This window comes from Chionomys nivalis, chromosome 5, assembly GCF_950005125.1.
Source record: "Chionomys nivalis chromosome 5, mChiNiv1.1, whole genome shotgun sequence".
In the NCBI taxonomy this organism is placed as follows: domain Eukaryota; kingdom Metazoa; phylum Chordata; class Mammalia; order Rodentia; family Cricetidae; genus Chionomys; species Chionomys nivalis.
This window is the reverse complement of record NC_080090.1, coordinates 22,637,286-22,651,010: the sequence shown is the minus strand read 5'-3', so window position 1 is coordinate 22,651,010 and position 13,725 is coordinate 22,637,286. Positions and strand designations below refer to the sequence as shown.

At 43.9% G+C, this 13,725-nt stretch overlaps 1 protein-coding gene across 1 annotated transcript; it reads left to right on the top strand.

Moving 5' to 3' along the window:
- The first annotated feature begins 3,115 nt into the window (after positions 1–3,115).
- Positions 3,116–12,198, top strand: LOC130874890 (intelectin-1a-like). The gene is made up of 7 exons (XM_057770451.1): positions 3,116–3,188; positions 4,502–4,600; positions 5,734–5,981; positions 6,288–6,446; positions 6,807–6,927; positions 7,804–7,907; positions 12,046–12,198. Exons 1-7 carry the CDS (start codon positions 3,125–3,127, stop codon positions 12,196–12,198), a joined length of 948 nt encoding a protein of 315 aa, XP_057626434.1. The 5' UTR covers positions 3,116–3,124.
- The last annotated feature ends 1,527 nt before the right edge of the window (positions 12,199–13,725 follow it).

Here is a 13,725-nt window from a genome sequence, read left to right as displayed (position 1 = left end):
ACTTCTCTTTGCCTTCCCAGTGCTGGGATCAAAAGTGTGTGCCACCACACTGGCCCTTTTTTTGTATCTTTAAAATTACTTTTTGGAATTTTCATACAGTATATTTTGATATATTTTTCCCCTCTCCCAAACTTTCCCATATCCTCCCCAATTCCTTACTCATTCAACTTCATGCTCTTTCTCTTTCTCACCAAAACACAACACAACACGAAACAAAATCCTCCCAACAGGGGGCTTGAGAGATGGCTCAGAGGTTAAGAGCACTGGCTGCTCTTCCAGAGGTCCTGAGTTCAATTCCCAGCAACCACATGGTGGCTCACAACCATTTGTAACGAGATCTGGTGCCCTCTTCTGGCGTGCAAGCATACATGGGGGCAGAATGTTGTATACATAATAAATAAATCTTTAAAAAAAAAAACAAAAAACAAAAAACAAAATCCTCCCAACAATAAAACAGCAACAAAAGCAGAGCTGGGTATGATCTAAAAACCTCCTCCTTGAGGATTAGCTTTCATGGAACCAGAAGGCACCATGCAAACTTCCAAAGGAGGGAAGCAATCAACAGTTCTACTCACCTATGATGCCTGTGAGCCACAACAATTACTAGTTTGGTTCAATAGCCCTACGGGTGTGATAGTGGCGCATATACCTTGGCAGTAGCCAACAGCTCTCTAATGGAACTAATACCTGCTCAACAAGAGGGAAATCATGCCTGGTACTGGAAACCTAACCAACTATCCAGGGCTAGAGAATTCATGGCTCTTGAAAGAGAACCTACAGCCACCCCTGTACTAAAGCAGCACAAACCCTGACTTCCTTCTAAATATTTGTCCTTATATTCACAGATAAATGTAGTTCTCATTCCTTGTCAAGAACACTTCTCTTTCCAATGGACAGAGATCTCTGCAGAAGACCACAACCAGTCAAAATGCAGGGTTGTAGAGTCCAGTCCCCACTGACACACCACCCACACAACTCCTGCCGCTAAGTAAGGCTCAGTGTTCATTGTGGAAGAGGGAGTGGAAATATTGCAAGAGTCAAAAGAGAGAACTAGAGAAATGGTTCAGTGGTTAAGGGCGTTGACTGCTCTTCCACAGGACTCTGGTTCAATCCCCAGCACCCACATAGCAGCTCACAACCATCTGTAACTCTAGTTCCAGGGGTTATGACATCTTCTGAATTCTGCAGGCACTGCATGTATAAGCCACACAACTATACATGCAGGCGAAACAGTCACACACATGAAAAGAAAAAAGAGTCAAGGGAACAGGGAGATTGCTGTGAGACTGTCTTCTAGAAGCATCAGAAGCTACATCCATGAGGTCTTACCAACATGGCTGCCTAAGCAGGACCCCAACAAGGCGGACACCAATAGACATGCTAATGTAGAGGGAGAAAGCTCAGGAGGCCTCAGCCCTAGACAGAGGACTAGAGGCAACTAAGGACAGCAGAGCTGGAGAAACAGTCTTCTCTAGGGAAGAGAACACCAATTGGCTATGCAACACCAAATGATCAGTCCTGAAAACATGTAGATACAAGAAACGCTATACAGACTGAACCAGCTGTAATTACGTATTTGGGGATACGTGCAAACACACACACACACACACACACACACACACACACACGTAACAGCAACTAAAGAAAAAGAGCTGGGCACTGGCCGTGCACACCTTTAATCCCAGCACTCAGGAGGCAGAGGCAGGTGGCCTTCTATGAGTTTGAGGCCCAGTCTGGTCTACAAAGCAAGTTCCAAGACAGTGTCTCTGTTTAACAGGGAAACCTGTCTTGAAAAAAAAGGAAAAAGAGACCCTGAATTGAGAGAGAGAGAGAGAGAGAGAGAGAGAGAGAGAGAGAGAGAGACTGGGTGGAGTGCACAGGATGGTTCTAAGGGAGGAAAAATAAAACCCAACCCAAACCAAAAATGATGAAGATTAGCAAATTGTGATGAAATAAGTGCACGCAAAACCATGGAGTCGGTTTTGTGCAGGAGGCTGTGCTGAAGTGTGGCTGATGTCAGAGTCATTCCGTCCCGAGGGTACTGATGCCAGCCTCTCCTGATGTGTTTTAATTGCCAATAGCTTCTTGGCTAGCAGTGAGATTTATTTAAACTTGTCCACTTCTGTTTGTCTATGATGAGATTTTCCCCCGCTCAAGACAGAGTTTCTCTGTGTAGCCCTAGCTGTCCTGGAACTCACTGTGTAGATCAGGCTGGCCTTCCACTCCACAGAGATCTGAGATCCACTGAACTCTGCCTCCTGAATGCTGGGATTAAAGGCGTGAGTCACCACTGTGTGGCCAATTAATTTTGTATGTCATTAATCTTATTTAAGCAAAATATTTGTACTTATTCTGAAATTTATTCTTTTACAAGGTTGTTATTTACACCCCCCCCCCCCCCCTTTTTCCTAGCCAGCATTTATAGCACAGACCTAAAATTCCAGCACTTGGCAGGTAGAGGCAGGAGGATCTGGAGTCCAAGGTAATTTTCAGCCGTATGTGAGTCTGAATCAGGTTGGGCTAATGAGACCTTGTCTCAAAAATCACCACCACCGCTGCAACCACTGACTCCGCTGGCAAAAATTTCCCTTTCCTATGAATGATGATTATGGTAGATGTTAGAATTCTTTTAAGAAAAATATTAATTTACAGGAAACATGCGGACTGAAAAACAAACCCAACATCACTTTTTTGAATCTGAGAATGATACTAGCAAACCACATTTAGTATTTGTCCTCGAGAGCCTGCTAATCTCAGAATTACCCTACAATAAGCAGATGCTATATCTACACTGGGCAGCCTGCCAGAAGGTGAGCTTATGCCCCATTGGGCTTTCCCCATAAAAGGACCAGAACCTCACACGTGCAGAAGCCTCAGAAGAGAAAGCTCTGTGTCTTGACTCGGCAACTCTTAGCTCCCACCAGGTAAAGAGGGAAGGTGGTTGCTGTTTCTGGAGCAGCGGGAGAAAGGATTTTGGCTCAGATCGCTGTTAGGGCCAAACGTGTTGAGCTAAATAAAGGGAAGGGGCCTTTGAGTAACTGAAGGACTAGATAGGAGCTGAGACTGGGGTAAGGGGAAAAAGATGGTCTGGATAGAGAGTGACCATCATCTTGCCCTTCTCTAGATGACCATGACCCAACTCGGCTTCCTGCTATTTATGATCATGGCCACCAGAGGGTGCACTGCCGGTGAGTCTTGCTACAGGGAAGGGCGCTTCTGCAGATCTCCTTTACCTTTAAAGGGAATCAGCGCTAGACTAGGTTGCTGCCAGGACCTAGGTCTTTGAGGGCCAGAGATCGTGCTTCTTTTGTTGTTTTTTGTTTTTCGAAACAGGGTCTGTCTGTGTAGCCCTGGCTGTCCTGGAACTTGCTCTGTAGACCAAGCTGGCCTCAAACTGAGAGATCTACCTGCTTCTGCCTCCTAAGTGCTGGGATTAAAGATGTGTGTGACCACAGCTCCATTGTTCATGTCTTTTTTTTTTTTAAATAACATTTTGAAATGAAATATAATTGTATCTTTTTCCCATTTCTTTTTTCCTTCCAACCTTTCCCAATTATCTCCCACCCCCACTCTCTACCAAAGTAAAGGTCTCTTTTCCTTTAGTGGTGGATTCCTGGACATGTCAATACAACCTAGTCCACCCCCCATAGAGATGATGCCTGTGAGATGTAGGCTGGGTGCTGATTGCCTCCTGAAGGAATTGGTGTGTGGCAGTGAGATTGTTGAGACAGGTCCTGGTCCAGATCCTGTACTTGTGTGTAGCTCCAGGGGACTGGACTTCTGCAAGAGCTGAGTCCCACCCTACTCACTCCCTGTACTTAGGATCTTTGCTTTAGAGTTTCAACGCCAAGGGCATGTTCTGGTCTGGTTCGTGACCAGAGAATGTTTTCTTCAGTTCTGCTCTCTGTAAGCACTCAATGGTATTTTAAGTGTATAATTCCTCTCACTGCTTTTTTAGTATCTTTAAGGAAAAGGGCAAGTCCCTACATGCCATCTTACATGATCTCTACATGATAGTCTTTGTCAGACTGATATGAGGCAGTAAGGAACTGTGGCTCAGACACAGTAAATACAATCCAAAAATACTTGACTTGCACCCATGGAGCTACTTACACCTGAGCAGCTCTGAACCTAATATTCTCATTTGTTTCCACTCTTCTAGGTTCTCAGAGGACTTTGCAGAGTTGAGGTCAATTTGCAAGGCTTTTTATTCCATGCTCTCTTGGTCAACCCTCTGCACTGTCGACCTCACGACCCATGCTCCAGGCACATTAGGCTCCCTGCATTTCCTCTACCTGCAAAGCTGGACTTCACTTTATTCTTCCTTTTCAGGACTTTGGACACAAAGTTCTCCAACACCTTCAAATCTCTTGTCTTTCTTCCTAGTTAGAAATGTTGTTGATTCTCAGAGGCAGGCTTTGAGAAGTCATGGAATGAGTTTAGGGTGAATGACATGGGAGACTGGGTGTCTCATGAGTGTGAAACTCTTCATCTTCTCTAGTTAAAGAGAACCTGGACACCAACAGCCAGGCCAATCCTGTGTCTTCCTCTCTGTTCAGAAGCTGCAAGGAAATCAAGCAGAAGGTCACTGGGGCACGAGGTGAGTGATGAACATTTAAAGAGCACACTGTGATCCTAACACTTGGGAGCCTACGGCAGAGGATTGAAATCTCCAAGTCACCTGGGAAGACCCTGTCTCAGAAATGCAAACACACAACCCAGCTAGGAAATCAGGCTGTTGTCCCATGGAATAGCCTTTCTTTTTTGATATAGAAAATGTGATAAAATGTACATGATGGATAAAAAAATCCACTTAACCAATTTTGAGGGTTTTCAGAGTCAAGAATAACTTTCATAATGGAATGAATCACCACTATCCATCTCCAGAAAGTTTTCATTCACTGAACAGAAATTCTGTAGTCACCAAGTAACAAATTCCTGTATTTCCTGTGAGCTGCTGTTTTGTTTCTTACTTCTATGAATCCGACAATTCTTGTTACCTTATCTGAGTAATCTATCTTATTTCATCAGCATGCTTCACGGCTCACATGTGTTGTAGAAGAGTTAATTTATTTTAAAAATATTTAGCATTATTATGATGATGATATAGATGTACACGCCTTTGTGTGGGACTGTGTATATGTATGCTCAGGTACATGCAGATTCCAGAAGGGACCATTTAGTCCTCTGGAGCTGGAGTAATAATCACTTGTACATTGCCAAGTGTGAGTATTGGGCACCTGACTCAAGTCCTCTGCTAGAGCAGTACTTGCTCTTAACCTTGGAGCCATTTCTCCAGCCCACTTTACTCTTTTTGATCTATTGGATATATAGGAATGTACACAATATATAGTCTGCATACTAGACAACACAGTATATTGCTTATTCCTTTTTCTGCAGAGAAACACTTGGCTTGTTTCTGCCTTCCAGTTCTTGTGACCTGAGCTGTCACAAATATGAATGTCCATATCTGAGTCTCTGTTCCCAGTTCTTTGGTTATCTACGAAGTGGAGTTGCTAAGTCCTTTGATAATACTATGGTTAACTTTAGGAGAAAAATCCCTGTCAGTTTGCGTAATTCCGTGTTCTGCCTCAGTCACAGAAGCATGGCGTTCTGAACTCAGGTAGATCTCCAGGGATTAGCCATGTTTGTAGTTCCTAGAGCCATTCTGTTTCCGGAGCAGAGATGGACAATGAGCCTGCACGCAGGACTGTGGACTGCTTCTCTCTACAGATGGCCTCTACTTCCTCCGCACAAAGAATGGTGTCATCTACCAGACCTTCTGTGACATGACCACTGCTGGTGGTGGCTGGACCCTGGTGGCCAGTGTGCACGAGAACAACATGGCTGGGAAGTGCACGGTGGGCGATCGCTGGTCCAGTCAGCAAGGCAGCAGAGCAGACTACCCAGAGGGGGATGGCAACTGGGCCAACTACAACACCTTTGGGACTGCAGAGGGGGCCACAAGTGATGACTACAAGGTAGGTGCACTCTGTAGTCACTTGGGGAAGCGTGAGGATGCGAGTGTAGCTCAAGGATGCCCTGGAGAGGGTGGGAAGAAGTGAAAAGAGCTTACCTTGAATCTCAGCATCCTTCCAAGTAAGGTTTTTGGTAAGTAGGTGGTGGTGATGGGACCATTGTCCTTGGAAATAATGACATCTGAACATGGCTGACCCTCTGTCCACCTGGAGCCCAGAGATACCAGCTGTGCTGGACACTGTGCATGCGGGTCTTCTGCTTAGTAAAATCTCCTGATCTGGTCAGGCTCAGTGTTGGTTGCTTTCCAGAACCCTGGCTACTTCGACATCCAGGCTGAGAACCTGGGGATCTGGCATGTGCCCAACAATAGCCCCCTGGAAGATTGGAGGAACAGCTCCCTGCTGAGGTACCGCACCTTCACTGGCTTCCTGCCATACATGGGCCATAATTTGTTTGGCCTGTACCAGGTACTGGAGACTACTGGGTGAGGCTGTTTTTCGTGGGTGTGAAGAGACAGGCAGGTGTTTGAGATTGGGGGGAGTTGTATTCAGTGTTTCCCTAGTTTTAAGTGTAATGAGCCAAGTGAGACAAGGGATAGGGGTATGTGGAAAAGAGAATAGATGAGAGGAGAAGAGAGAAGAGGAGAGGAGAGAAGAGAGAGAGGTCCAGGGTGTCGGAGAGACAGACCAAGGAAAGGATTCTTTTTTATCTGACTAGTTTGGAAAAAAATCTTATTTCCTGGAGACATGCTGTACTTTTCCATGCAGGGCAGTATTTCTGTGAGTATGCTGCCGTCCTTACCCAGTGACTTCTTTTTTTTCTTGTAGATGTTCCCGGTGAAATATGGAATAGGGAGGTGTTGGACTGACAATGGTCCATCGTTACCTGTGCTCTATGATTTCGGTGATGCTCAGAAGACAGCCTCTTATTACTCCCCCAGTGGCCAGAGTGAGTCTCTAATGCCCCTCTGAATCCTCTGCAGGACACGTGATAAACTCAGTTATGATAAGCAGCAGTCATAGAGTCATTTACCATCCACCACAGCCTGCTTCTCTTCTGTGAATATCTGTGTTTCACTTCATTCAGTTGATTGCCCTTGGGCTCTCAACTATCACCAACCCATTTTACAGATTAGGAGAATGGAGCACTGAAGGTCTAGGAACTTGCCTGAGATCATAGGGTATGAAGAAGAGAGTTAGCATTTGTACTGGGGATACATGGTTCCAGAATCTACTCTTAGCAATCCCATTATCAGCCAGAAGTTTCTTAGGAATAAACCAGGTCCATGTGCAAGGACCAGAACAACAGAAAAAGGTGGGGTAGAAGAACAAAGAAAATGGAGTTTTATGTCTGCTGTGAGGGGTGACTATTGTGTTATTTAATATAAATCCAAGGCTGGCACATACCCTTCAAAGCGGTTGGACCTGTGCTGTGTATTTTCAAGCTCCTGTTATTTGTTCTTGGCATATAAAAGTTTAAAAATTAAAGGGAAGAAGAAAAATGTGGTAGGACCAGAGCCAACATACTTGCTAACTGCTGTGATAGTCCACTGGAGGTTGTCGGTGTGATCTTCCTGGGTTACTAAGTTTCCTCATAAAAGCCTTGAGCAGACTCTTGAACTCTGGGATTTGGAAAAGACTCCTGTTAGCGACATTTGTGGCTAGGATGTTTTAGCCATTGGTCATGGGAGTGACAGACTACACCCAGTGTTTCTGATGTGTTGAACTAGAATCTGCACCTGACACTGACAATCTCTACATTGACCTCAAGACAAATTTTTCTAGAATTTTCTTTGAATGCTCTTTTTCTACTTTTTCTTTTCAGGAGAATTCATTGCAGGATTTGTTCAGTTCAGAGTGTTCAATAATGAGAGAGCAGCCAATGCCTTGTGTGCTGGCATGAGGGTCACTGGATGTAATACTGAAATTGTGAGTCCTTTAAAATACATTTTAAAAAATTTAAATTATGTATATACCCCTGTCCTTGTGTGTAGGTTGTGTATGTGAGCACAGATACTCTGGGAACCCAGAAGAGGGTGTTAGATTTCCTGGAAACGGAGTTACATATGGTTGTGACATACCTGACATGGATACTTGGGAACTGAACTTGGATCCTTCTGCAAAAGCAGCAAGTGTTCTGAACTGAGTCTTTCTAGGGACCAAGTTGGCCTGTGAATAAGACTGAGGTTTTCAGTGTGTGTTGAGCATGGGAGACTGTCATGGTAGTATGAGCATGTGTGTGGGAGTGTGACCTTTCCTTGTACTTGGCTTGTTCTCAGGGATAAGAACTTCTGTCTACATACAAATATCCTCTCTCATTGAAGACCAAAGTCAATGTTACAACTTCTAATGCACTGTTGCCGTTTGCTTAGCTATTAGGATAAAACACTCAGTTACTTGAATTCAGGGTGACACTTATATTCAGGAAGTCCTGTGAAAACCTTTGGGGCCTGAGACTGTTATAGAGTCACCAGGTGTTGCCATTCTCTACTGAGGGTTTAGCTTTGAGAGTGAAATACATTCTTTCAGGATTTGTACAGTTGCTTATTTTATAAAAAGATTATGTAGAAGAGTTTTGGACATCTGGTAGACCTCACCCAGGCTCTTCTCCTCCCTATCACAGGCACTTTCTCTGGTTAAAGGTTAGCATGTAGACTGACTGTGAGGTCAGGCACACCCAATTTCACTGCAGCTACCCGATGTTCTTTAAGCCTGGGATCATTAGACATTTCTGTTTATTTGTCTGTTTTTCTAGTTTGTGGCAAAAGGCAGAATGGGGTGGGAATTGCCAAGAATAACAGATTCTCTTGGAACCCAGACCTCCTCAAAGTAACAGTCTCAGAAAAGGGTCCTCAGCTCCTGACAGGTGACCCCTTTTCCGTTTTCATTCCTTGGTCATCAGAGCGTCCATTCTCCTGACAGGATGAGGAAGCTTTGCTGACAAGGAGCCTCCCTGACTGAGATGGAGAGAGATGAATATGGAGATAAGGAAAGGGAAGGTTTCTTTGTGAAAACCTGCTTCCTAGTCACCTTTCAGTCATGTCTGAAGAATATGAAATGTAGAGTTAACAGGTGCCAGTGTGTTATCCTTACTGTTTAGTATAACTCACTTTGGGGACCTATATTGTAATGGTACAGGAGATATGAAATGCAATGTACTTTGCTAGCACTTAATACATTAGACCTTCACACAAATGTGTAATTGTTATTTAATGTGTTTGAAGTATAATTGAAATATAAACTAAGGAGCTTAGGTATGGCTTAGTGGTAAAACATTTGCCTAACATGCAGAAGGCCCTAGGATTTGGTTCCTAGTGTCATAAAACAAAAGAAAGCAAAACACAAAACAAAACAAATAAAAATTAACTAGGGGCTGCAATAAGCACTGGAAAGGCAGAGTACAGACTGTAGGAAAGGATTTTTGCTTTTGAGACAGGTCTCATTTATCTTCATTTAGTTCTAAACTCACTACGTAGGGAGGGTGACCTTGAACTTCTGATCCTCTTGCCTTGCCTTTAGCTTTACAGTGCTAGGATCACAGGCATGTGACATCACACCTAGTTTATAGGAAAGGTAGTTTTTGAGTTGAGTCTTGGGAGATGGATAGAAGCTTATGGTGCAGACCAATTTAGGGTGAATGAATAATGTATTCAAGTTTACCAGTGTATCAGGTAGCATGTGCTATGAGGGAGAGCAAGCTGTGTTTTAGTTTTGTGTACAGATGAATGTAGGGTATAGGCAAGAGCTGATTTAGGAAGTGTTAACAGGAACTGGATCAGGATGAAACTTTTACATTATTCTAGTGAGTTTGTACTGTATGCAAATGATGGGAGCCATCAACACGTTTTGAAGGGGAAGACTAACTTTGTCATCTTGGTGTGTTCAGGTGACACTGATAGCACAGTGCCAGGTCTAGGCACAAAGAAAGGTGTTTTCCATGGTCCAAATGAAAGCGTGAAGTAGGGCAGTACCCATGTATGGGGCCAATGAACACGATGATTTAAAAAAAAAAAAATATATATATATATATATATATATATATATATATATATATATATATATATATATATATATTCTGTTTGCATATATGTCTGAAGGCCAGAAGAGGGCACCAGACCTCATTACAGATGGTTGTGAGCCACCATGTGGTTGCTGGGAATTGAACTCAGGACCTTTGGAAGAGCAGGCGATGCTCTTAACTGCTGAGCCATCTCTCCAGCCCCCCAATAACATAAACTTATATATTAATAGGATGTATTGTGATGGTTCAATGCACGACTAAATCATGCAATGTTTAAATCAGGTTAAACCTGTCTCCTCAAACATGTGTTTCTTATGATGGAAACATTCCAATTGCTTTCCTCTAGGTTTTCAACTCTGCAGCATGCTATCATTGCCTGAAGATGTCTTTCTCCACAATAGCATACTAGTTCTTGTTCCTATGTAACTGTTATTTTGTGCCCATCCAACCCCTTTACTTCCCTGGTTTTTAAGATGGTGTGGCAAAACATATTACGCTACTTTGGAAGTTAAGACATGGAAGTATCAAGTTCAAAGCCAATGAACTGCGTTTATTAAGTCCCAGTGTCTGAATGAAGACCAGGTTTGGAGTTAAGGAGGGATTTGCACTCACACTGCTTCATGTTTTGGTCAGTGATGGATTGTTTACATGACAGTATTTTCATGTGGTAGTACTGCCTAGAAGCGTCATAGTGACTCCAGATTGTCTGAGGACACCCTGTGATGTCCACACCATGGCAGAACAAGCAAGGAATTTATCACAATAAATCCCTATTGTTAAGTGGCTGATGGCGGTAATTAACTCTGCTTTTTCTTGTGGAGCTTGAAATGCCTGGAGTGATTTGAGTGACAGGTGGATTTAAGATCTTTAGCTCAAGAAACATCTGGACTGGAGATAGACAGTTTGAACCGTCAGTTGGCGAACTGAAGACAGAGGGGTGGCACAAGCTACAGGGGACTGGAAAATGTGTCCTCTCTGGGAAGTAGCACTTAAGGAATTCATAAAGGAAAAAATCTAGCCAGGGAACCTAAGTACAAAGGTGCAGAGAAGCTGATGAAAAGGTAGGAAGAGACAGTGATGCCACTAAAGCCAATGGAAGGAGGTTTTATGGATCAAACAAAGTGATACTGTACACAGAGAGTCTGAGAGGGACAAAGAGTCCACTAATTTGGGTATTAGGGTGTCTCTGGACTCATCACCTGTATTAGTCAGCCATTTGCCTCTGTGATTAACACCCAAGAGAAACTGCTTAAAGGGGAAAGTCTTATTTAGTTTTGTGCTTTCAGAAATTTTAGCCTGTGGTTAGTTGGCTCCATTGTTAGATCCGTGGTGAGGCAGAAACATTCTACTGGAAAGGCACATCAGAGCAGTGTGGCTTACTGAATGGCAACCAGAAAACCGAAAAACATCATTAAAGGCCAGGGCAAGTCACCTTCAAAAACTTGCTTCTTTGTGGCTGAAAAGATGGAGTAGTGGCTAAAAGCACTTGGGATGCAAGTCTGGTGACCTTGAGTTCTTATCTCTAGAACCCATACAACAGCTGCACACAGGTGTCTGCCATTTCAGTGTGCCCTACAGAGGAATGGGAGACAGAGAGGCAGGGGACCCTCCAGAACATCTTAGGTCAGCTAACATGGCTAACACAGTGGTGAAGAGAACCTGTCTCAGACAATGTGGAGAGGCAAGGACCAACATCTGGAGATAATCCTGCAACTTCTGCTTTCACATAGGTGCAATGCAGGTGCATGCACCACCCCTGAAACACACACCACACTTCTTCTCCAGCAATCTATTTCCTCTGATCAGACCTCACCCCCATCCCCAGCTTCACCACCTCCCAAGAGTCAGTTCAAAATAGTGACTCTATTAATTAACTGATGAAGGCAGGATCCTCCTATTCAAGCATTCCACAAAGTCCTGTCTCTGAATGTTACTTACACTGGGGACCAGGTCTTCAGTGCATATCATCTTTGGGGGGACATTTCATATCCAGACCATTTCACCAGCTGACCTCTCCTTGCTATTTCGTCTCCACCCTTTTTTCAGCACTGCATTGGTGGAGGAGGATTCTTCCCGGAAGGTAACCCTCGGCAGTGTGGAGACTTCTCTGCATTTGATTGGAATGGATACGGAACTCACACTGGGGGCAGCAGTAGCCGTGCGATAACTGAAGCAGCTGTGCTTCTGTTCTATCGTTGAGAACTTTGTGGTGTGGGACCCAGACATCTTCTCCAATCTGCGGACTCGCATGCATGGTGAAAAACCTATCTAGTTACTAGAATGCTAATGGAACAGAAAAGGAGAATAAACCATATTCATTGCAGGCTTGGTGTCTTCGTGAATCCTTTTTGTGTAGGAGTGGGAAATTTCAAAAGAATCTCTGCTGCCGTGCTTGGTTGTTCTTCAGATATCAGGACTATGATACTGCAATGCTCTTTAAAAAATTTATGCTTCTCTCATATATTATATCCTGACAGCAGCCTTCTGCCTTTTCTTCTCCCAGTCCCTCACTTAATCCCCTGTCCCCAAGATCCACTCTTCCTTCATTTCCCTTCAGAAAGTGGCAGGCTTCCGATGGTTATTGACCAAACATAGCATAACAAGTTACAATAAGACTGGGCACATCCCCTCAGAGTGGACGAGGCAACCCAGTAGGAGCAAAATGTTGTGGAATATTCCTTTATACTGTGTGAAAATATGTTACTGTGATTGGTTTAATAAAAAGATAAGTGACCAAGGCAGGAGGTATAGCAGGGATTTCTTGACCAAAAGAGCTCTGGGAAGAAGCTGGATGAGGCAACCCAGTAGGAGGAAAAGTGTCCCAGGAGCAGGCAAAAGAGTCAGAAACAACCTCCACTCCCCTGTTAGTAGTCCCACAAGAAGACCAAGCCGCAAAACTTTAACATAATGCAGAGTACCTAGGTCAGACCCATGCAGAATCCCCAGTTGTTAGTTCAGTCTCTGTGAGCCCCTATGAGTGCTGGTTAGTTGATCCTTTGGGTTGTGCTCTTGTGGTATCCTTGATCCCTCTCGCTCCTGCAATCCATGCTTCCCATCTAGCACAGGATTCCTCAAGCTCCACCTAATGTTTATCTGTGGGTCCCTGCATCTGCTTCCATCAGTTGCTGGATGATTATTATTTTAGGCTCCAGTCTACAAGTATAACAGAATATCATTAGGAATCATTCCATTGACTCTTTTACCCAGTCACATTTGGTTCTATCCTGGGTATATGGGTTATCCAGCCTCTGGTTCTCTCTTGTGGTCTGGTTCTCTCTTGTGGTCTGGTTCCCTCTTGTGGTCTGGGTTTCAAGTTAGTACAGTCATTGGTTGGCCATTCCCAAAAGTTCTATACCACTTTTATCCCAGCACATCTTATAGGCAGGAAAAATTGTAGGTCAAAGGTTTTGTAGCTAGGTTGGTGCCCTAATCTTTCTACTGGATGATTTGCCTGGTTACGGAAGATAACAAGTTCAGGATCTTTATTACCCATTACTAGGTGTCTTTACTAGGGCTACTGTCTTAGAGTTTCAATTGCTGTGAAGACCATGCCCCGTTGTGTTGTGTGATATTTTGTTTGTGTTCTGACAAATAAAGCTTTCCTGGAGATCAGAGGTCACAGCTAGCCACTACTTAACCATAGAGGTCTCAAGGTCTGTACAGAGAGGAGACAGGAAGTGACAATATGGGACAGAAACAGGAAGGGCTAAGGCAGGTTGTACCTTT